A 25,935-nucleotide genomic window follows, 5' to 3' on the forward strand; every position below is an offset into this window, starting at 1 on the left:
TCTCGGATCTCCACAGCACACATCCGGGTATAGTAATGATGAAAGCGATAGCCAGATCCCACGTGTGGTGGCCCGGTATCGACTCTGACTTAGAGTCCTGTGTACGGCAATGTGTGTGCTGAGTTGAGCAACGCGCCCAGAGAGGCACCACTAAGTTTGTGGTCCTGACCCTCCAGACCATGGTCGAGGATCCATGTCGACTATGCGGGCCCGTTTCTCGGTAAAATGTTCCTGGTGGTGGTGGATGCTTTTTCAAAATGGATTGAATGTGAAATAATGTTGGGAAGCACCACCACTGCCACCATTGAAAGCCTGAGGGCCATGTTTGCCACCCACGGCCTGCCTGACATACTGGTCAGTGACAACGGGCCATGCTTCACCAGTGCCGAATTTAAAGAATTCATGACCCGCAATGGGATCAAACATGTCACCTCGGCCCCGTTTAAACCAACCTCCAATGGGCAGGCAGAGCAGGCAGTGCAAACAATCAAACAGAGCCTTAAACGAGTCGCAGATGGCTCATTCCAAACCCGCCTGTCCCGAGTACTGCTCAGCTACTGCATGAGACCCCACTCGCTCACAGGGGTGCCCCCGGCTGAGCTACTCATGAAAAGGACACTTAAAACCAGACTCTCGCTTGTTCACCCCAACCTGTATGATCAGGTAGAGAGCAGGCGGCAGCAACAAAATGTCGTGCCACTGTGTCACGGGAAATTGATCTGAATGACCCTGTGTATGTACTAAACTATGGACATGGTCCCAAGTGGATCGCAGGCACGGTGATAGCTAAAGAAGGGAGTAGGGTGTTTGTAGTCAAACTAGACAATGGACAAATTTGCAGAAAGCACCTGGATCAAATGAGGCTGCGGTTCACAGACTGCCCTGAACAACCCACAGCAGACACCACCTTTTTCGAGACCACAACACACACCCAAAGGATCAACGACACCACCCCGGACCAGGAAATCGAACCCATCACGCCCAACAGCCCAGCAAGGCCAGGCTCACCCAGCAGCCCTGCAGGGCCAACAACACGCCAGCCCAGCGAGGGCACAGCCAACACACCAGAACAGACATTTGTACCGAGGCAGTCCACCAGGGAAAGAAAGGCTCCCGACCGCCTCACCTTGTAAATAGTTTTCACTTTGACTTGAGGGGGGAGTGATGTTGTGTATCTGTAAAGCATGCACTCCCATGTTCCACCACCAGGGAGCGCATCCCCTGAAGTCCCAAGGGATCCCAGCATCCCTTGGGAGCACTGTATATAAGCCGGCCCCTAAGGCTTGTTCCTCACTCTGGAGTGCCTTAATAAAGACTGAGGTCACTGTTACTTTAACCTCTCTGTGTGCAGTCTCATCTGTGTTAGGAACACAATACTTACAAAAGAGACATAGACAGGCTAAGTGAGTGGGCAAACATTTGGCACATGGAGTATAATGTGGGGAAATGTGAGGTTATGCACTTTCGTAGGAAAAATAAAAAAGCAGATTATTATTTAAATGGGAAGAGATTACAAAATGCGGTGGTACAGAGGGACCTGGGGGTCCTTGTGCATGAAATATAAAAAGTTAGTATGCAGGTACAGCAAGTAATGAGGAAGGCAAATGGAACGTTGGCCTTTATTACAAGGGGGATAGAGTATAAAAGCAGAGAAGTCCTGCTACAACTATGCAGGGTATTGGTGAGGCCACACCTGGAATACTGCGTACAGTTTTGGTCTCCTTATTTAAGGAGGGATATACTTGCATTGGAGGCTGTTCAGGGAAGGGTCACGAGGTTGATTCTTGAGATGAGGGGGTTGACTTATGAAGAAAGGTTGAGCAGGTTGGATCTATACTCATTGGAGTTTAGAAGAATGAGAGGTGATCTTATTGAAACGTATAAGATTCTGAGGGGGCTCGACAAGGTGGATGCAGAGAGGATGTTTCCCCTCGTGGAGGAATCTAGAATTAAGGGGCATAGTTTCAGAATAAGCGGTTGCCCATTTAAAACGGAATTGAGGAAGAATTTCTTCTCTCAGAGCGTTGTGAATCTGTGGAATTCTCTACCCCAGAGAGCAGTGGAGGCTGGGTTATTGAATATATTTAAGGGGGAGATAGACAGATATTTGAATGTTCAGTGAGTCAAGGGTTATGGGGGACGGGCAGGGAAGTGGACTTGAGTCCGTGATCAGATCAGCTATGATCTTATTGAATGGCGGCGCAACTCGAGGGGCCTCATGGCCGACTCCCGCTCCTATTTCTTATGTTCTTTTTAATTAGTCCCACTCCCCTGCTCTTTCCCTGTAATTTTGCAAATTTTACCTTCTCACGTATACTCGCTGTGCTCGCTGCCCTACATTGGTTCCCGGCTGAGCAACGCCTCAATTTTAAAATTGCCATCCTTGTTTTCAAAGCCCTCTATGGCCTCGCCCCTCCCTATCTCTGTGACCTCCTCCAGCACTACAACCCTCCGAGATATTCGCTCCGCCAATGGGGGCCATCCCTTCAGCTGCTTGTGCCCTAAGCTCTGGAATTCCCTCTCGAAACCTCTCCGCCTTTCTTTCCTCCTTTAAGACGCTCCATAAAATTGACCTCTTTGACCAAGATTTTGGGCCATTTGCCCTAATGTCTCTGGTCCGGTGTCAGATTTTGTTTGATTATGCTCCTGTGAAGTGTCGTGGTACATTTTACTACATTAAAGGCAATGGAGCCTCTTATCAACAAAGGCAGACTTGATGCGGAGATTCAACATTGCCTCCAGTGCGTCAGTGCAGCCTTCGGCCGCCTGAGAAAAAGAGTGTTCGAAGACCAGGCCCTCAAATCTACCACCAAGCTCATGGTCTACAGGGCTATAGAAATACCCGCCCTCCTGTATGGATCAGAGGCATGGACGATGTACAGAAGACACCTCAAGTCGCTGGAGATATATCATCAACGATGTCTCCGCAAGATCCTGCAAATCCCCTGAGAGGACAGGTGCACCAACATCAGTGTCCTCGTCAAGGCTAACATCCCCAGCATTGAAGCGCTGACCACACTCGATCAGCTTCGCTGGGCAGGCCACATAGTTCGCATGCCAGACACGAGACTCCCTAAGTAAACGCTCTATGCGGAGCTCCTTCACGGCAAATGAGCCAAAGGTGGGCAGCGCAAACGTTACAAGGACACCCTCAAAGCCTCCCTGGTAAAGTGCGACATCACCACTGACACCTGGGAGTCCCTGACCGAAGACTGCCCTAGATGGAGAAAGTGCATCCGGGAGGGCGTTGAGCTCTTCGAATCTCAACGTCGCGAGCGTGTCGAGGTCAGGCGCAGGCAGCGGAAGGAACGTGTGGTAAACCAGTGCCACCCCCTCTTCCCCTGACGAATGTCTGTCCCACCTGTAACAGGCTCTGTGGCTCTGGTATTGGACTGTTCAGCCACCAAAGAACTCACTTCAGGAGTGGAAGCAAGCCTTCCTCGATTTCCGAGGGACTGCCTATGATGATGATGATGACTGTCTGAAAGGAAGCTGAGTCAATAGTCACTTTCAAAACGTGAATTGTGTATATAATACCAATAACAAACACATTTAAAAGATATTGAGCCGGTTATTTTTAAGCAGTGACGTGCATTGCTTACATTTTCTTTAATCAAAAATGCGGAGCACGAACACAAAAGCACAAACTCCATCCCAAGCCCGAAGGCGAAACCCTTGAATTGCCATGTGCATGTCTTGCGATTGGACTACATTTCCCAAGAGGCAGTTCGCCCACTTAGCGCACGCGTGTGAGCAGCCGAAAAGGGGGCGGGGCCTGTGGTCGCGGGGCGGGGCTGCACTGTGGCCCCGGGGAGGGGAGGGGGGATGACGTCGCCGCCCCCCCTCTCAGGCGCGGGGCGTGGTGAGCGAGTCCCCGCGAGCGGGTCAGGTGGACAGGTTGCTCGCGAGCCCGAATCGCCAGTCGCTGACCCCCTGACCCCCCCCCCCCCCCCCCCTGTCCCCAGGGGCAACCGGAGAGCGTGAGTGAGACAGGGCAGCAATCCCCGCCGGCACCATGAGCGGCCCGAGGGCCGCCGGCGGCGGCGGCGGCGGTGGTGGTGACTCGGTGAGCAGCCCGGAGGCGGGCACCGTGAGGCGGCGCGGACACGGTGCCGGAGCGGCGGCGGGCAACAAGGCGACCCGGACCCTGAGCCACAAGGATCTGAAGAAACTGAAGCAAGAGGAAGAAAACAGCGAGGCAACTTGGCTGAGGTAAAACTTTATATCAGTGCTCTGCGAAACCCCCAGAACAGGGTCTGTATCTGCACTACTGTAGTGTAAACCCCCAGAACACGGTCTATATCTGCACCACTCTAGTGTAAACCCTCAGAACACGGTCTGTATCTGCACTACTGTAGTGTAAACCCTCAGAACACTGTCTGTATCGGCACTACTGTAGTGTAAACCCTCAGAACAGGGTCTGTATCGGCACTACTGTAGTGTAAACCCCCAGAACAGGGTCTGTATCTGCACTACTGTAGTGTAAACCCCCAGAACAGGGTCTGTATCGGCACTACTGTAGTGTAAACCCCCAGAACAGGGTCTATATCTGCACTACTGTAGTGTAAACCCTCAGAACACGGTCTGTATCTGCACTACTGTAGTGTAAACCCCCAGAACACGGTCTATATCTGCACCACTCTAGTGTAAACCCTCAGAACACGGTCTGTATCTGCACTACTGTAGTGTAAACCCCCAGAACACGGTCTATATCTGCACCACTCTAGTGTAAACCCCCAGAACACGGTCTATATCGGCACTACTGTAGTGTAAACCCCCAGAACACGGTCTATATCTGCACCACTCTAGTGTAAACCCTCAGAACACGGTCGATATCTGCACCACTCTAGTGTAAACACCCAGAACACGGTCTATATCTGCACTACTGTAGTGTAAACCCTCATAACACGGTCTGTATCTGCACCACTCTAGTGTAAACCCTCACAACACGGTCTGTATCTGCACCACTCTAGTGTAAACACCCAGAACACGGTCTATATCGGCACCACTCTCGTGTAAACCCACAGAACACGGTCTATATCTGCACCACTCTAGTGTAAACCCCCAGAACACGGTCTATATCTGCACTACTGTAGTGTAAACCCACAGAACATGGTCTATATCGGCACTACTGTAGTGTAAACCCCCAGAACACGGTCTGTATCTGCACTACTGTAGTGTAAACCCTCAGAACACGCTCTATATCTGCACTACTGTAGTGTAAACCCCCAGAACACGGTCTATATCTGCACTACTGTAGTGTAAACCCCCAGAACACGGTCTATATCTGCACTACTGTAGTGTAAACCCACAGAACACCGTCTATATCTGCATTACTGTAGTGTAAACCCTCAGAACACGGTCTAAATCTGCACTACTGTAGTGTAAACCCCAGGAACACGGTCTGTATCTGCACTACTGTAGTGTAAACCCTCAGAACGTGGTCTATATCTGCACCACTCTAGTGTAAACCCCCAGAACACGGTCTATATCTGCACCACTCTAGTGTAAACCCCCAGAACACCATCTATATCTGCACCACTCTAGTGTAAACCCCCAGAACAGGGTCTATATCTGCACTACTGTAGTGTAAACCCCCAGAACACGGTCTATATCTGCACTACTGTAGTGTAAACCCTCAGAACACCGTCTATATCTGCACTACTATCGTGTTAAACCCCCAGAACACGGTCTATATCTGCACTACTGTAGTGTAAACCCACAGAACACCGTCTATATCTGCATTACTGTAGTGTAAACCCTCAGAACACGGTCTAAATCTGCACTACTGTAGTGTAAAGCCACAGAACAAGGTCTATATCTGCACTACTGTAGTGTAAACCCTCAGAACAGGGTCTATATCTGCACTACTGTAGTGTAAACCCTCAGAACACGGTCTATATCTGCACTACTGTAGTGTAAACCCCCAGAACACGGTCTATATCTGCACTACTGTAGTGTAAACCCACAGAACACCGTCTATATCTGCATTACTGTAGTGTAAACCCTCAGAACACGGTCTAAATCTGCACTACTGTAGTGTAAACCCCAGGAACACGGTCTGTATCTGCACTACTGTAGTGTAAACCCTCAGAACGTGGTCTATATCTGCACCACTCTAGTGTAAACCCCCAGAACACGGTCTATATCTGCACCACTCTAGTGTAAACCCCCAGAACACCATCTATATCTGCACCACTCTAGTGTAAACCCCCAGAACAGGGTCTATATCTGCACTACTGTAGTGTAAACCCCCAGAACACGGTCTATATCTGCACTACTGTAGTGTAAACCCTCAGAACACCGTCTATATCTGCACTACTATCGTGTTAAACCCCCAGAACACGGTCTATATCTGCACTACTGTAGTGTAAACCCACAGAACACCGTCTATATCTGCATTACTGTAGTGTAAACCCTCAGAACACGGTCTAAATCTGCACTACTGTAGTGTAAACCCACAGAACAAGGTCTATATCTGCACTACTGTAGTGTAAACCCTCAGAACAGGGTCTATATCTGCACTACTGTAGTGTAAACCCTCAGAACACGGTCTATATCTGCACTACTGTAGTGTAAACCCCCAGAACACGGTCTATATCTGCACTACTGTAGTGTAAACCCTCAGAACACCGTCTATATCTGCACTACTGTCGTGTTAAACCCCCAGAACACGGTCTGTATCTGCACTACTGTAGTGTAAACCCCCAGAACACGGTCTATATCTGCACCACTCTCGTGTAAACCCCCAGAACACCATCTATATCTGCACCACTCTAGTGTAAACCCTCAGAACAGGGTCTATATCTGCACTACTGTAGTGTAAACCCTCAGAACACGGTCTATATCTGCACTACTGTAGTGTAAACCCCCAGAACACGGTCTATATCTGCACTACTGTAGTGTAAACCCTCAGAACACCATCTATATCTGCACTACTGTCGTGTTAAACCCCCAGAACACGGTCTGTATCTGCACTACTGTAGTGTAAACCCACAGAACACCATCTATATCTGCACTACTGTAGTGTAAACCCCCAGAACAGGGTCTATATCTGCACTACTGTAGTGTAAACCCCCAGAACACGGTCTATATCTGCACTACTGTAGTGTAAACCCTCAGAACACCGTCTATATCTGCACTACTATCGTGTTAAACCCCCAGAACACGGTCTATATCTGCACTACTGTAGTGTAAACCCACAGAACACCGTCTATATCTGCATTACTGTAGTGTAAACCCTCAGAACACGGTCTAAATCTGCACTACTGTAGTGTAAACCCACAGAACAAGGTCTATATCTGCACTACTGTAGTGTAAACCCTCAGAACAGGGTCTATATCTGCACTACTGTAGTGTAAACCCTCAGAACACGGTCTATATCTGCACTACTGTAGTGTAAACCCCCAGAACACGGTCTATATCTGCACTACTGTAGTGTAAACCCTCAGAACACCGTCTATATCTGCACTACTGTCGTGTTAAACCCCCAGAACACGGTCTGTATCTGCACTACTGTAGTGTAAACCCCCAGAACACGGTCTATATCTGCACCACTCTCGTGTAAACCCCCAGAACACCATCTATATCTGCACCACTCTAGTGTAAACCCTCAGAACAGGGTCTATATCTGCACTACTGTAGTGTAAACCCTCAGAACACGGTCTATATCTGCACTACTGTAGTGTAAACCCCCAGAACACGGTCTATATCTGCACTACTGTAGTGTAAACCCTCAGAACACCGTCTATATCTGCACTACTGTCGTGTTAAACCCCCAGAACACGGTCTGTATCTGCACTACTGTAGTGTAAACCCCCAGAACACGGTCTATATCTGCACCACTCTCGTGTAAACCCCCAGAACACCATCTATATCTGCACCACTCTAGTGTAAACCCTCAGAACAGGGTCTATATCTGCACTACTGTAGTGTAAACCCCCAGAACACGGTCTATATCTGCACTACTGTAGTGTAAACCCTCAGAACACCGTCTATATCTGCACTACTATCGTGTTAAACCCCCAGAACACGGTCTATATCTGCACTACTGTAGTGTAAACCCACAGAACACCGTCTATATCTGCATTACTGTAGTGTAAACCCTCAGAACACGGTCTAAATCTGCACTACTGTAGTGTAAACCCACAGAACAAGGTCTATATCTGCACTACTGTAGTGTAAACCCTCAGAACAGGGTCTATATCTGCACTACTGTAGTGTAAACCCTCAGAACACGGTCTATATCTGCACTACTGTAGTGTAAACCCCCAGAACACGGTCTATATCTGCACTACTGTAGTGTAAACCCTCAGAACACCGTCTATATCTGCACTACTGTCGTGTTAAACCCCCAGAACACGGTCTGTATCTGCACTACTGTAGTGTAAACCCCCAGAACACGGTCTATATCTGCACCACTCTCGTGTAAACCCCCAGAACACCATCTATATCTGCACCACTCTAGTGTAAACCCTCAGAACAGGGTCTATATCTGCACTACTGTAGTGTAAACCCTCAGAACACGGTCTATATCTGCACTACTGTAGTGTAAACCCCCAGAACACGGTCTATATCTGCACTACTGTAGTGTAAACCCTCAGAACACCATCTATATCTGCACTACTGTCGTGTTAAACCCCCAGAACACGGTCTGTATCTGCACTACTGTAGTGTAAACCCACAGAACACCATCTATATCTGCACTACTGTAGTGTAAACCCCCAGAACAGGGTCTATATCTGCACTACTGTAGTGTAAACCCCCAGAACACGGTCTATATCTGCACTACTGTAGTGTAAACCCTCAGAACACCGTCTATATCTGCACTACTATCGTGTTAAACCCCCAGAACACGGTCTATATCTGCACTACTGTAGTGTAAACCCACAGAACACCGTCTATATCTGCATTACTGTAGTGTAAACCCTCAGAACACGGTCTAAATCTGCACTACTGTAGTGTAAACCCACAGAACAAGGTCTATATCTGCACTACTGTAGTGTAAACCCTCAGAACAGGGTCTATATCTGCACTAGTGTAGTGTAAACCCTCAGAACACGGTCTATATCTGCACTACTGTAGTGTAAACCCCCAGAACACGGTCTATATCTGCACTACTGTAGTGTAAACCCTCAGAACACCGTCTATATCTGCACTACTGTCGTGTTAAACCCCCAGAACACGGTCTGTATCTGCACTACTGTAGTGTAAACCCCCAGAACACGGTCTATATCTGCACCACTCTCGTGTAAACCCCCAGAACACCATCTATATCTGCACCACTCTAGTGTAAACCCTCAGAACAGGGTCTATATCTGCACTACTGTAGTGTAAACCCTCAGAACACGGTCTATATCTGCACTACTGTAGTGTAAACCCCCAGAACACGGTCTATATCTGCACTACTGTAGTGTAAACCCTCAGAACACCATCTATATCTGCACTACTGTCGTGTTAAACCCCCAGAACACGGTCTGTATCTGCACTACTGTAGTGTAAACCCACAGAACACCGTCTATATCTGCACTACTGTAGTGTAAACCCTCAGAACACGGTCGATATCTGCACCACTCTAGTGTAAACACCCAGAACACGGTCTATATCTGCACTACTGTAGTGTAAACCCTCATAACACGGTCTGTATCTGCACCACTCTAGTGTAAACCCTCACAACACGGTCTGTATCTGCACCACTCTAGTGTAAACACCCAGAACACGGTCTATATCTGCACTACTGTAGTGTAAACCCACAGAACATGGTCTATATCGGCACTACTGTAGTGTAAACCCCCAGAACACGGTCTGTATCTGCACTACTGTAGTGTAAACCCTCAGAACACGCTCTATATCTGCACTACTGTAGTGTAAACCCCCAGAACACGGTCTATATCTGCACTACTGTAGTGTAAACCCCCAGAACACGGTCTATATCTGCACCACTCTAGTGTAAACCCTCACACCACGGTCTATATCTGCACTACTGTAGTGTAAACCCACAGAACATGGTCTATATCGGCACTACTGTAGTGTAAACGCACAGAACACGGTCTATAACTGCACCACTCTAGTGTAAACCCCCAGAACATGGTCTATATCGGCACTACTGTAGTGTAAACCCCCAGAACACGGTCTGTATCTGCACTACTGTAGTGTAAACCCCCAGAACACGGTCTGTATCTGCACTACTGTAGTGTAAACCCTCAGAACACGGTCTATATCTGCACCACTCTAGTGTAAACCCCCAGAACACGGTCTATATCTGCACCACTCTAGTGTAAACCCTCACACCACGGTCTATATCTGCACTACTGTAGTGTAAACCCCCAGAACATGGTCTATATCGGCACTACTGTAGTGTAAACCCCCAGAACACGGTCTGTATCTGCACTACTGTAGTGTAAACCCCCAGAACACGGTCTGTATCTGCACTACTTTAGTGTAAACCCCCAGAACACGGTCTGTATCTGCACTACTGTAGTGTAAACCCCCAGAACACGGTCTATATCTGCACCACTCTAGTGTAAACCCTCACACCACGGTCTATATCTGCACTACTGTAGTGTAAACCCCCAGAACACGGTCTGTATCTGCACTACTGTAGTGTAAACCCCCAGAACACGGTCTGTATCTGCACTACTGTAGTGTAAACCCCCAGAACACGGTCTATATCTGCACTACTGTAGTGTAAACACTCAGAACACTGTCTATATCTGCACTACTGTCGTGTTAAACCCCCAGAACACGGTCTATATCTGCACTACTGTAGTGTAAACCCACAGAACACCGTCTATATCTGCATTACTGTAGTGTAAACCCTCAGAACACGGTCTAAATCTGCACTACTGTAGTGTAAACCCCAGGAACACGGTCTGTATCTGCACTACTGTAGTGTAAACCCTCAGAACGTGGTCTATATCTGCACCACTCTAGTGTAAACCCCCAGAACACGGTCTATATCTGCACCACTCTAGTGTAAACCCCCAGAACACCATCTATATCTGCACCACTCTAGTGTAAACCCCCAGAACAGGGTCTATATCTGCACTACTGTAGTGTAAACCCCCAGAACACGGTCTATATCTGCACTACTGTAGTGTAAACCCTCAGAACACCGTCTATATCTGCACTACTATCGTGTTAAACCCCCAGAACACGGTCTATATCTGCACTACTGTAGTGTAAACCCACAGAACACCGTCTATATCTGCATTACTGTAGTGTAAACCCTCAGAACACGGTCTAAATCTGCACTACTGTAGTGTAAACCCACAGAACAAGGTCTATATCTGCACTACTGTAGTGTAAACCCACAGAACAGGGTCTATATCTGCACTACTGTAGTGTAAACCCTCAGAACACGGTCTATATCTGCACTACTGTAGTGTAAACCCCCAGAACACGGTCTATATCTGCACTACTGTAGTGTAAACCCTCAGAACACCGTCTATATCTGCACTACTGTCGTGTTAAACCCCCAGAACACGGTCTGTATCTGCACTACTGTAGTGTAAACCCCCAGAACACGGTCTATATCTGCACCACTCTCGTGTAAACCCCCAGAACACCATCTATATCTGCACCACTCTAGTGTAAACCCTCAGAACAGGGTCTATATCTGCACTACTGTAGTGTAAACCCTCAGAACACGGTCTATATCTGCACTACTGTAGTGTAAACCCCCAGAACACGGTCTATATCTGCACTACTGTAGTGTAAACCCTCAGAACACCATCTATATCTGCACTACTGTCGTGTTAAACCCCCAGAACACGGTCTGTATCTGCACTACTGTAGTGTAAACCCACAGAACACCGTCTATATCTGCACTACTGTAGTGTAAACCCTCAGAACACGGTCTAAATCTGCACTACTGTCGTGTTAAACCCCCAGAACACGGTCTGTATCTGCACTACTGTAGTGTAAACCCACAGAACACCGTCTATATCTGCACTACTGTAGTGTAAACCCTCAGAACACGGTCTAAATCTGCACTACTGTAGTGTAAACGCACAGAACAAGATCTATATCTGCACTACTGTAGTGTAAACCCCCAGAACATGGTCTATATCTGCACGACTGTAGTGTAAACCCACAGAACATGGTCTATATCGGCACTACTGTAGTGTAAACCCTCAGAACACGGTCTATATCTGCACCAGTCTAGTGTAAACCCCCAGAACATGGTCTATATCTGCACTACTGTAGTGTAAACCCCCAGAAAACGGTCTATATCGGCACTACTGTAGTGTAAACCCCCAGAACACTGTCTATCTGCACTACTGTAGTGTAAACCCCCAGAATACTGTCTGTATCTGCATTACTGTAGTGTAAACCCCCAGAACACTGTCCATATCTGCACCAGTCTAGTGTGAAACACTGTTCACTGGGTATAAAAGACCCTAAACTGAGATTATATATCTACTAAACAGAAAATGCTGGAAATCTCAGCGGGTCGGGCAGTATCTGTGGAGAGGAAGCAGAGTTAACGTTTTGGGTCGATGACTGGAGAGACGATCGTTCACACCCTATCTTGACTAATGTTTTACTAACTCCTGGCATTACCATTTGAATTTGTGCCATCAGCCCTTTTGTCTCTCTCATCTCTCCTGTCTTCCAACCTATCACCGATTTTCCCTTTTGTTCTTTGTTCTCCTCTCCCTTTCAGTGCTTGTGAAGAATCTGTTCTTCACAATGAGTGAAGAATGAGAGGTGATCTTATCGAAATGTATAAAATTATGAGGGGGCTTGACAAGGTGGATGCAGAGCGGATGTTTCCACTGATAGGGGAGCCTGGAACTAGAAGGCATGATCTTAGAATAAGAGATCACCCATTTAGAACTGAGATGAGGAGAAATTTGTTCTGAGGGTTGTGAATCTGGAATTCGCTGCCTCAGAGAGCTGTGGAAGCCGGGACATTAAATAAATTTAAGACAGAAATAGACAGTTTCTTAAACGATAAGGGGTTATGGGGAGCGGGCGGGGAAGTGGAGCTGAGTCCATGATCAGATCAGCCTTTTCAGAATGGCAGGCAGTGACCAGTGGGGTGCCACAGGGTTCAGTGCTAGGACCCCAGCTATTTACAATATACATCAATGATTTAGATTAAGGAATTGAATGTAATATCTCCAAGTTTGCAGATGACACTAAGCTGGGTGGCGGTGTGAGCTGTGAAGAGGATGCTAAGAGACTGCAGGGTGACTTGGACAGGTTAGGTGAGTGGGCAAATGCATGGCAGATGCCGTATAATGTGGATAAATGTGAGGTTATCCACTTTGGTGACAAAAACAGGAAGACAGAATATTATCTGAATGGTGACAGATTAGGAAAAGGGGAGGTGCAATGAGACCTGGGTGACATGGTACATCAGTCATTGAAGTTTGGCATGCAGGTACAGCAGGCGGTGAAGAAGGCAAATGGCATGTTGGCCTTCATAGCGAGAGGATTTGAGTATAGGAGCAGGGAGGTCTTACTGCAGTTGTACAGGGCCTTGGTGAGGCCACACCTGGAATATTGTGTTCAGTTTTGGTCTCCTAATCTGAGGAAGGACGTTCTTGCTATTGAGGGAGTGCAGCGAAGGTTCACCAGATTGATTCCCGGGGAGGCAGGACTGACGTATGAGGAGAGACTGGGCTTGTATCCACTGGAGTTTAGAAGAATGAGAGGGGATCTCATAGAAACATATAAAATTCTGACGGGATTGGACAGGTTAGAGTCAGGAAGAATGTTCCTGTTGTTGGAGAGTTCCAGAACCAGGGGTCACAGTCTAAGAATAAGGGGTCGGCCATTTAGGACCGAGATGAGGAGAAACTTCTTCACTCAGAGAGTGGTTAACCTGTGGAATTCTCTACCACAGAAAGTTGTTGAGGCCAGTTCGTTGGATATATTCAAAAGGGCGTTACATATGGCCCTTACGGCTAAAGGGATCAAGGGGTATGGAGAGAAAGCAGGAAAGGGGTACTGAGGTTGAATGATCAGCCATGATCTTATTGAATGGCGGAGGAGGCTCGAGGGGCCATATGGCCGACTCCTGCTCCTATTTCTTATGTTCTTTTTGAACACACTCCAGTTCTGACGAAGGGTCATCGACCTGAAACGTTAACTCCGTTTCTGTCTCCACAGATGCTGCCTGACCCGCTGAGATTTCCAGCATTTTCTGTTTTTATTCCAGATTCCAGCATCTGTAGTATTTTGATTTTATGTTATATATCTCTACACTTGGTATAAAACTGCACATTGGGCATAAAATATTCTAAATAATTAAACATGGGCAGAGGGCTGGGGAAAGACCCAAAGCAATTGAATGTAACTATAATGGCTATTAAACATCCTAAACAGAGCCACCATAACCGTACTTGGGGATTAACCTGCATCTTGCATGTTTCTGATCGACCTAAACACCGTTTGATTGGAATATGGGGAGATTTGCTTGTGGTAAGGAAAGAATGTGAAAGATGCAGAGAGCTGCATCTTTCAAAATCTTTGAGAGCAGCTGTTACAAGGCGTACACTGAATTCAGCTGGCTACGGTAAAACAGGAATCGATGTTAACTTTTACACTTAACCTACACACTAATATACATTAGCATAACATAGAAACATAGAAAATAGGTACAGGAGCAGGCCATTCGGCCCTTCGAGTCTGCACCACAATTCAATATGATCATGGCTGATCATTCAACTTCAGTACCCCACTCCCACTTTCTCTCCATACCCCCTGATCCCCCGAGTAGTAAGGACTTCATCTAACTCCCTTTTGAATATATTTAGTGAATTGGCCTCAACTACTTTCTGTGGTAGAGAATTCCACAGGTGCACCACTCTCTGGGTGAAAAAGTTTCTCCTCACCTTGGTCCTATATGGCTTACCCCTTATCCTTCGACTGTGACCCCTGGTTCTGGATTTCCCCAACATCGGGAACATTCTTCTTGCATCTAACCTGTCCAGTCCTGTCATAATTTAATATGTTTCTATGAGATCCCCTCTCATTCTTCTAAATTTCAGTGAATTTAAGCCTAGTCGATCCAGTCTTTCTTAATATGTCAGACCTGCCATCCTGGGAATTAGTCTGGTGAACCTTCGCTGCACTCCCTCAATAGCAAGAATGTCCTTCTTCAGTTTAGGAGACCAAAACTCTACACAATATTCAAGGTGTGGTCTCGCCAAGGCCCTGTACAACTGCAGTAAGACTCCTATACTCAAATCCTTTCGCTATGAAGGCCAACATGCCATTTGCTTTCTTTATTGCCTGCTGTACCTGCATGCCTACCTTCAGTGACTGATTTAGCATGGCACCCAGGTCTCGTTGCACCTCCTTTTACTAATCTGTCACCATTCAGATAATCTGCCTTCCTGTTTTTGCCACCAAAGTGGATAACCTCACATTTATCCACATTATATTGCATCTGCCGTGCATTTGACCATTCTTCTAACCTGACCAAGTCACCCTGCAGCCTCTTCGCATCATCATCACAGATCACACTGCCACCCAGTTTAGTGTCATCTGCAAACTTGGAGATATTACATTCAATTCCTTTGTCTAAATCATTAATGTATATTGTAAATAGCTGGGGCCCCAGCACTGAACCTTGCGGCATCCCACTAGTCACTGCCTGCCATTCTGAAAAGGACCCGTTTATTCCCACTCTTTGCTTCCTGTCTGCCAACCAGTTCTCTACCCACGTCAATACATTACCCCCAGTACCATGTGCCTTAATTTTGCATACTAATCTCTTGTGTGGGACCTTGCCAAAAGCCTTTTGAAAGTCCAAATACACCACATCCACTGGTTCTCCCTTATCCACTCTCCTAGTTACATCCTCAAAAAAGTCTAGAAGATTTGTCAAGCATGATTTTCCTTTCATAAATCCATGCTGACTTATACTGAACCTGTCACTGCTTTCCAAATGCGCTGCTATTACATCTTTAATAATTGATTCCAGCATTTTCCCCACTACTGATGTCAGGCTAACCAGTCTATAATTCCCTGTTTGCTCTCTCCCTCCTTTTTTTTAAAAAGTGGGGTTACATTAGCTACCCTCCAGTCCATAGGAACTGATCCAGAATCCATGGAATTTTGGAAAATGATCATCAATGCATCTACTATTTCTCGGGCCACTTCCTTAAGTACTCTGGGATGCAGACTATCAGGCCCTGAGGATTTAGCGTCACAGACCGGGTACACAACTACACTAACTTGAGGGAGGTGCAATAAAGTGAACTGGCTGAGGTAAAGGAGGAGCACAGAATAACTTGCTTTGCACAACTATATACCAAATATTAACCGCTTTAAAAGTTTTTTTTTAAACCTTATAACTAATAGAAGTATGCACTGCAACAGAGAGCACAGCAAGGCAGACTAGAGTAACTCAGGAGGGATTGACATCAACTAGTGTCAGCTGTGGCTCAGTGGGTGGTACTCTTGCCTCTCAGTCAGAAGGTTGTGGGTTCAAGCCTGACCCCTCAATCAACATAGCAAAAACAGAGTATCTGGTCATTATTATGTTACTGTTTGTGGGAGCTTGCTGTGTGCAAGTTGGCTGCTGCGTTTCCCACATCATAACAGTGACCACACTACAAACGTTCTTAATTGGCTGTGAAGTGCTTTGAAACGTCTGGTGATTGTGAAAGGCGCTATATAAATGCAAGTTTTTCTTTTATACACTGTTTAAAGTTGCTTCATTATAACTATTTGCTATAAATCTTGCATTCTGAGCGTAACTGCAAATTCAAATGGGTACAGCAGGGCAGTGGACTAAGGTAATGGGAGCATTGAGTTATTACACACTTTAATTGATTTTAAAGATATGGAATGTCGCAGTTATACGTTGTAAGGAAGGCTGTCCGGCTGAAGAAATAAATACATTTAGTATAATCAATAACGGTGAAAGTGGCAGGGAGAGGGCTACGGTGAGTAGTGTTAATAATTTAGTACAGTGGTAGCCAGGCTTAGGAAAGAGAAATCGCTGTATTTAAATGTGTAATATGCTCTTTAATTATCTCAAACTACTCACCACAAGTGACATACTAGTACTTCATCTTGGTGTAATGTGATGTAAAATGCACACCACAGGCACAACCCCAGTTAAATGATTTATAAACAATGAGGATAGTAACAGACATCGACAGACTGGTAAAATGGGCGGACACAAGGCAGATCTAATTTAACGCAGAGAAGTGTGAAGGGATACATAGAAAATAGGAGCAGTAGTAGGCATTCGGCCCTTCGAGTCTGCACCGCCATTCAATCTGATCATGGCTGATCCTCTATCTCAACACCATATTCCCGTTTTTTCCCCATACCCCTTGATGCCTTTTGTGTCTAGAAATATATCTATCTCCCTCTTAAATATATTCCGTGACTTGGCCTCCACAGCCTTCTGTGGTAAAGAATTCCACAGGTTCACCACCCTCCTGAGTGAAAACATTTCTCCTCATCTCGGTCCTAAATTTCCTACCTCGTATCCTGAGACTGTGACCCCTTGTTGTAGACTTCCCAGCCAGGGGAAACATCCTCCCCGCATCCAGTCTGTCCAACCCAGTCAGAATTTTATACTTTTCAATGAGATCCCCTCTCATTCTTCTAAATTCTAGTGAATACGGACCTAGTCGACCCAATCTCTCCTCATACGACAGTCCTGCCATCCTGGGAATCAGTCTGGTGAACCTTCGCTGCACCCCCTCTATGGAAAGTATATCCTTTCTTAGGTAAGGAGCCCAAAACTGCACACAATACTCCAGATGTATAACTGTAGTAAGACATCCTTGCTCCTGTACTCAAATCCTCTTGCAATGAAGGCCAACATACCATATGTACACAAATCTTTGAAGGCAGCAGGACAAGTTGAGAAGACTGTTTTTAAAAATAAAAAATAAATAGGATCCGTGGCTTAATTCATTGAGGAATTGAGTACAAAAGGAAGTTTTGCTAAACCTTTATATAAACTCTAGTTCGGCCTCAGCTGGAGTATTGTGTTCAATTCTGGGCCCTGCACTTCAGGAAGGGTGTTCAGGCTTGGGGAGGGTGTGTAGGAGATTTACCAGAATGGTTCCAGGGATGAAGGACTTCAGTTACGTGGAGAGACTGGAGAAGCTGGGGTGATTCTCCTTGGAGCAGAGAAGATTAAGGGGCGATTTGATAGAGGTGTTTCAAATCGTGGCTGGTTTTGATGGCGTAAATAAGGTGAAACTTTCCAGTGGCAGGCGGGTCGGTAACCAGAGGAAACAGATTTAAGGTAATTGGCAAAAGAACCAGAGGCGAGATGGGAAACAATTCTTTGCACAGCGAGTTGTTGTGATCTGGAACGCGCTGCCTGAAAGGGCGGTGGAAGCAGATTCAACAGTAACTTTCGAAAGAGAGTTGGATAAATAGACAGGACTGTAAGGAAAGAGCGGGGGAGTTGGATTAATTGGATAGCTGAAACAAAGATACGATTTAAGCACGATGGCCCAAATGGCCTCCTTCTGTGTTGTATCCACCAAAGAACTCGCTTCAGGAGTGGAAGCAAGTCTTCCTCGATTCCGAGGGACTGCCGATGATGATGATCGTTCTATAAGTTTACTATTGGGCATGTTTCAAATTAAAATGGGCATATTGGGGAAACTGCACAGATGATCAGTTACTGGCATCCTAGTTGCAGCCTCCGCTGAGATTGATTGACTCCGGTCAGGGACCGATTTTCCTCATGACTTGCTCCAATTTTTTTGGAGTAAGTTTTTTCTGGCGCAAGTTTAAAAAAAATGCCGTTTTCCCCAACAAAAGTTGCTCCAGAGTAAGTCAGCTAGGTTAAATTTTTTAACTTGTTTTTTTTCAAAAGGGGGCATTCCCATACACTTAATCCACTTTTGGCCATTTATGCCATTTTTGGCCAGTTAAAAGTTACTCCAAATCCACTTAGGTCAGTGTCTGTGGCCAGCTCTGAAAAACGTTGCGGGCAGCTTACAAATCGCCGCAGGTAGGACCTGCACCAAGCAGCAAACAATCAATATAAAAGTTCAAATAACTACATAAAAATAGGGTAAACAATTGAACAACAATTTAAAAAATTGTATTAAACCCTATCTTTAGTTGAAATCGGCCAGGGAAGGCGGCGGGAAGGGAGCGGAAAGGCTGGTCTCAGCGGAATCGGGAGGGGGGATGGAGAGGAAAAGCTACAAAGTGCTTCACAATGTGCTGCTCGAAATCAAAGTCCTCCAGGTTGAGCGGGAAGATGATCTCGCCCATTGGGCACTTTTGGCTGTCAATGCTCTCCTCTCCGGTGTCCTGTGAATTCTCCTTGCCATTCTGGCTCTGCACCAAGTCAATGCTCTGTCAAGCCCATGCCTGCTCTCTGCAAGAGCACTTCAGCTCGTCCCATTCCCCCGCCCTTGTCAAAAGGGCCACAGCCCATCTGCCACTAAAACTCACATGTCCCTTCATCACCTCCAGACTCCATTACTCCAATGCGATCCTTCGATATCAGAGTGTGCGGCAGGCCACTCAGCCCGGGATACGGACGGCGTGCTTCGGCCCATCCCAGACAGCACCGGGCTGCGAGGAGCTACTGCACATGCACGCACACTCTAGTGCGCATGTGCAGAGGCGCCGGCAGTGTTTGCTGCACAGGACTGTAGCTCCACCCCCCACCCCACGAGAAACGCCACACTAGGACCCAGGACACACAGCAGAGCGGCCGGTTCCAGCGCACAAAGTCGGTGCATTTACGGTAAGTGCGCCGAAAAAACTGCTTGGGAAAAATCTAGCCCCATATACAGGAACGTATATGTCTATAACAATGGGGAGGCAGCAGACACTTTTAGTAATCAACAAAACTGAGAACATAAGAGCATAATAACTGCATTTAAGGAGGCCATTTTATATTCTGTAGCCACAGGAACTTGCATGTGCCTAACTACCATAAAAGCAAACCAATGTCTGTTTGTACACTGTAAAACAGTTATAAATTGGAGAGAGGAGGAGAAAAGCAGAGTATAACCATGGCAGATTCCGATGGAAACTGCTCACACATGGAAAGCAAGGTTCTCAACTCAGAGGATGAAACTTGGGAACAGTGTGATGGGGGAAGTGGTGAGAGAAATGTATAAAGGGTATAACATGCCAGCATGCAGCAGCAGTAACCGGAGAGAGAGACAGCTAGGAGTGAGCAAGGATGGAGGCACTGGCCAGTCAGAATGATTTTGTCCAGGCAAAACAGCAAGGGGGAGGAGAATCTGTCTATTGGTTTGAGAAACAGTGTGAAGAGGAGCTCGAGAGGAGTGGTAAGTTCAGGAGATGTGTTCTCGTGACCAGAAAAATAGGGAATGGAAGAAATTCAGGTAAGCGAGATTCTTCTCTGGTCCTGATGGTGATGATGTGTGGGAGCTGGGGAGGGGGTGATATCGGGAGGCTGTGAGTTGTAAGAACATGCTCCATTTCAGCTGATCGTGCTCGCAATCCCAAGGCTGTGGGAGTAAATTCCAAGGTTTGTAAAGGAGGCTTCTTTTAGCAGAAGGGTCAATGTATCCTTCACTTTCGCTGGTGGAAATGGCCTGTGCCAATGGGCAGTACGGCCCATTCTTGCTTCTGTGGAGTGTACCCGAGTATAACTGTTCCCTTTCCTTGCCTCCTATTGTGCAGGAACTCCCTCCGCCAGACTAAGATTGCTTTGCACTCGACCTGCATGGCAAATCTGGCTTTCTTCCAAAATGGAAAAGGGCCATTGAGGTGGGCTTCGAGATTCCTGTTAGTTCAATAGCTGAAGCCTATTTCAAGCTGGAAGGAGCATTTGGTGGAATACACACCTTTCCTGCCTCAGTGCAGCAAGGCTTAGATAGTTGTCATTAAATACACCAAGGGCAGTGGAGTTCAGTTTCAAAAGAAAAAAAATCAATACAGCAAATCACCGACGGCTTGAAAGATACTTTGGCTGTTTTTTTTCAAACTGGAGATGGAGAAAGATCACAAATGTTCTCATTGAAGAGAATTTAAAGTTTTGTAACTTTGTCCAAAGTGACCGAATCAGAACATTGTCCTTTCATCTCTGGAACCTGAGTTCTGAATCCATCCTCTGGCGTTGTAAAGATCCCGAATGAGATGGTTTTAAGTCAGTCTCCATCTACTGGGTCTGAATCCAGAGCACACAGTCGCAGTGATGCGGGAGGGATTCTATCTTTAGACACGTGTATTTTTTTGGCCCAAATTCAGGACTGAAGATATCTCCCATTTGTTTTGACCATATTAAGTTTCAAGGTCAATACACCAACATTAGTCTCCAACTGTTTAGTTGTGAAAGAGAATGAGCACTTGGAGAAAGTTGAAGACTGAGTCGTTGCTTCAAGGCTGGATGAGCCGCATCAATAAACCTTTGTTGAGTGCTTGTTGGGTAATGTCAGCGTAGCACCGTTGGGAACACTTGGACTTGCAGTAAGTCTGTTGTGTGTTCAAGCAGCACTCCTGGATTTGAGCACACAATCCAGGCTGACCCTGCAGTGCTAGGCCGGCTGAATGCTGCATCGCAAGCACTGAGTACCGCCTTTCGGAGGAGATGTTAAGGAGGCCCCTTCTGCTAAGTCAGGTGGATGCAAAGGATCCAACAGCACTATTCAAAGAAGAGCAGGGGAGTTCTCTGGTGACTTGGCCAGAATTTCCCACCAACAAAAAAAGTTAACACTTATGGGCACCAACGATAGCATCAGTTGGTGCCCACAAGTGGTCCGAATGCATCACCTTTGTGGAAGTTGTCTCGCATTTCCCAATATCCACTTGTATGATGACGTTGGATATATTCAAGAGGGAGTTAGATGTGGCCCCTACGGCTAAGGAGATTAGGGGGTATGGAGAGAAGGCGGGAGTGGGGTACTGAAGTTGCATGATCAGCCATTATATTGAATGGCGGTGCAGGCTAGAAAGGCCGAATGGCCTACTCCTGCACCTATTTTCTATGTTTCTATGTAACTCTGGTGTAACAGTCCCTTGAGACCTGAAACAACTAACTGTTTACTGTTTCAATCCCTCCGATAGAGTACAACAAAAGTTCACCAGACTGATTCCTGGGATAGGGGGATTGTCCTGTGAGGAGAGATTGAGTAGACTAGGCCTATATTCTCTCGAGTTTAGAAGAATGAGAGGTGATCTCATTGAAACATACAAAATTCCTACAGGGGTTGACAGGATAGATACAGGGAGGGTGTTTCCCCTGGCTGGGGAGTCTAGAACCAAGGGTCACAGTCTCAGAATAAGGGGTCAGCCATTTAGGACCGAGATGAGGAGAAGCTTCTTCACTCCGAGGGTGGTGGATCTTTGGAATTCTTTACCCCAGAGGGCTGTGGATGCTCAGTCTTTGAGTATATTCAAGACAGAAATGGATAGATTTTTGAATATTAAGGGAATCAAGGGATATGGGGATCGTGCAGGCAAGTGGAGTTGAGGTAGAAGATCAGCCATATTGAATGGCGGAGCAGGCTCGAGGGGCCGAATGGCCTACTCCTCCTAATGCTTATGTTCTTATGTACTGAAGAAACACTTGGTCAGATGAGGTCTGGGACAAATCAACCAATAAGCTGTTTTATTTCACTTTTGGGTTAACTTACAGCACAGCAGTTATGATCAGACTTGTTTAATTTAAACAATACAACTTATCTTTACATAATGAGACAAAATAAAGAAGCAGGGGTCACAGTCTCAGAGTAAGGGGTTGGCCATTTAGGACTGAACACACCATAACTCCCGACATCAGCAAGTCCTCTTACTTGATCTGAAATGTAGGGACCAAGTTTCGGCCTGAGTTGCTCCTGTTTTTTTGGAGCAACTGGTTTAGAATGGAGTATCTTAGAAATTGCAATTCTCGGCATTTAGTTTGCTCCAGTTCTAGTCAGTTAGAACAGTTTCAGTTTGGAACAGATTTTTTTTTCAAAAGGGGGCGTGTCTGGCCACTTACGCCCGTTTTGAAAGTTTAGGCAGTGAAAACATACTCCAAACTAACTTAGAATGGAATATGTGTAGATTTTTGTACACTCAGAAAAACTTTGTCTACACTTAGAAAATCAGGCGTAAGGAATGGGTGGGTGGGGTTTAAAGGGAAGTTTACAAACATTAAACACTTCAGTTTTACAAATAAAGAGCCATCATCAATAATAAATGTTAAATACACCAATAAATCAATCAAAAAAAATTAATAAAAAAAGAGGAGGAGGAGGAGGGGGGGGAGGAGAGGAGGAGGAGGGGGGAGGAGGAGGAGGAGGAGGAGGAGGGGGAGGAGGGGAGGAGGGGAGGGGAGGAGAGGAGGAGGAGGAGGGGGAGGAGGAGAGGAGGAGGAGGGGGGGAGGAGAGGAGGATGGGGGGAGGAGAGAAGGGGGGGAAGGAGAGGAGGAGGAGGAGGAAGGAGAGGAAGAGGAGGAGGAGGGGGGGGAGGAGAGGAGGAGGGGGGTGGGGGAGGAGGAGGAGGGGGTGGAGAAGGAGGAGGGGGGAGGAAGGGGAGGAGGGAGGAGGAAGGAGAGGAGGAGGAGGGGGGAAGGAGGAGGAGGAGGGGGGGAGAGGAAGAGGAGGAGGAGGAGGGGAGGAAGGAGAGGAGGAGAAGGAGGGGGCGGAAGGAGAGGAGGAGGAGGAGGAGGAGAGTGGGAAGGAGAGGAGGAGGGGGGAGGGGGGGGAGGAGAGGAGGAGGGGGGGGTGAAGGAGAGGGGAGGGAGGGGGGGAAGGAGAGAAGGAGGAGAGAGTGAATGGCCGGACCCAAGACCGGGGGGTGGGGGGGGAGGGAGATCTGGGGGGAGGGCGGGTCGCGGCGATCGGGGGGGGTGGGTCGTGGAGATCGGGGAGGGGTTCGCCGAAATCGGGGGGAGTGGGGGTCGGGGAAGGGAGGGGGGAGAGAGAGTCGCGGAGGTCGGGGGAGGGAGGGGGGAGAGAGAGTCACGGAGGTCGGGGGAGGGAGGGGGGGAGAGTGAGTCGCGGAGGTCGGGGGAGAGAGTGGGGAGAGAGTCGCGGAGGTCGGGGGAGGGAGGGGGGAGAGGGTCGGGGAGGGAGGGGGGAGAGAGTCGCGGAGGTCGGGGGAAGAGAGTCGCGGAGGTCGGGGGAGGGAGGGGGTAGAGAGTCGCGGAGGTCGGGGGAGGGAGGGGGGAGAGAGAGTCGCGGAGGTCGGGGGAGGGAGGGGGGAGAGAGAGTCGCGGAGGTCGGGGGAGAGAGAGAGGGAGGGAGGAGAGAGAGGAGGGGGGAGAGAGAGTCGGGTGAGGGAGGGGGGAGAGAGAGTCGGGGAGGTTGGGGGAGAGAGAGTCACGGAGGTTGGGTTGCGGGGGGGGGGGGGGTGGCGGCGGGGAAGCGGAGGTCGGGTGGGGGGGTGGAAGTTGGGAGAGCGGGGGTCCGGTCCGGGGAGCAGGAATTAAGTCCGGACGAGTGGGAGATGAGCCTTATCCACGCAGCCCCAGTGAGGCCATTCGGCCAGGGTTATAGGGGCTGCGTGCTTTGGGCCCCTCCCACAGTTTCGGGCGCCTGGAGCTACTGAACATGCGCGCCCACTGTAGCGTGCATGTGCAGAGGTCCCGGCACTGTTTTCAGTGCAGGGACCTGGCTCCACCCCCCACAGCTTGTGCTGCGCTGCGCACAGCTCCAGAGGACCTGCAGGGAGCCAGAGAATAGGTAAGTTTTTTTTAGCCGCACTTTGTGGCAGAAAAACGGCGTCCAGGTCGCGGCCCGAAACTTGGGCCCGTAACTACTAACTGTCCCTTCAGCATTTCTGACCTCTTCGTCTCAGTGAAAGCCCTTGCAGTTTTCTCTTTGACAACCTTCCTGTCCCTGCAGTCTTGCTGTTCCAAGAAGTCTGTCTGCCAGTGTCCCTGTGTTTCACCTTCTCTCTCCCTCTTCACTGACACAGATCAAAGGACTTTCCAACATAATGGGTGCCGTGTTCTTTTGGGGGGATGTTTGATGCTAACTAATTGCTTATTGTTTAGTCTTTGGGAAAACAACCTCCAGTTAGCATATTAACGAAATCTTAAAACGAGACATTCATCTCATTTGATAGTGGGATCTTGCTGTGTGCAATTTAACTGCTGTAAGTAACAACATTTAAAAAATTCATTGAACGTGAAGTGCTTTGTGATGTCCTGGGGATTTGATTGAGCACGATAGAAATGCAAGCTCTTTGTGTTGAATTGTTACTAACTGGCTTTCGGTGTAACTGACCTCTTCTAGTTTAACTTCTCTTTCCTCCTTTTAAGATGCTCCTCAAAACCTACCTCTGACCAAGCTTTTGGCCATCTGCCATAATTTCCTCTTGTGTGGTTCGGTGTCAAATTTATCTGTTTCGTCTTATAACACTGCCGTGAAGCACCTTGATGTTTTAGTACGTTAAAGGCGCTATATAAATAAAAGTTATTTAGCTGTCGGATTAGAGGCAGTAAACTTGCGCTGGGACAGCTGAAGCATGAAATGCAAGGTGGAGGGAAACAGGAAAGGCAATGGTTCTCTGTTGCTCTCCTATTATCTTCAGTAATAGACTGTGGAGAGATGTGGGGAGTCTAGGTGTTATGGGCTCCACTTAACAGCAAGTCACAAAATCTACTTAACCTCCTGTGTGGTTCTGCAGCAAGACCTGATTGGCATCGTTCTAATTCCTGGCCTGTCGCTGAGTAACTGTGCAGGGAATGGTATGTCCTCACTCGGTACTGCAGACAGAGACTGTCCAACACTCCTGTGCTCCACAGGAGCTTGTGCTTTATCTGCGTTCCAGTTCAGACTCTCAAATCTCATGAAATTCAACAGTCTGCCCTCGGTACCTCTGCTCTGTTCAATAACTTGTTCTTGTCAATTGCCAGGCCCAGGACCTCGTGATCCAGCCCATTGCATTCCCTGAGTAAAATGGTCTGTTATTTTATACTGTTGCCTGCCTCACGGTATGAGGGAACACTGTACAGTGGAGTGAGTTATTAAACACAGGAATCCTATTGCTCTGTTCAAACTAAAGTTAAGACG

At 47.5% G+C, this 25,935-nt stretch overlaps 1 protein-coding gene across 2 annotated transcripts in view; it reads left to right on the forward strand.

Moving 5' to 3' along the window:
- Positions 1 to 3,826: 3,826 nt before the first annotated feature.
- LOC139264773 (diacylglycerol O-acyltransferase 1-like) overlaps positions 3,827 to 25,935 on the forward strand; it is a 155,605-nt gene continuing 133,496 nt past the window's right edge. For both annotated transcript variants that reach the window (XM_070881889.1, XM_070881891.1), the window contains exon 1: positions 3,827 to 4,212. In XM_070881889.1, coding sequence (XP_070737990.1) covers positions 4,016 to 4,212 — 197 coding nt within the window. In that variant the 5' untranslated portion in view covers positions 3,827 to 4,015. The remainder of the gene's footprint in view (positions 4,213 to 25,935) is intronic.

The sequence above is a fragment of the Pristiophorus japonicus genome, chromosome 5 (genome assembly GCF_044704955.1).
Source record: "Pristiophorus japonicus isolate sPriJap1 chromosome 5, sPriJap1.hap1, whole genome shotgun sequence".
In the NCBI taxonomy this organism is placed as follows: Eukaryota; Metazoa; Chordata; class Chondrichthyes; family Pristiophoridae; genus Pristiophorus; species Pristiophorus japonicus.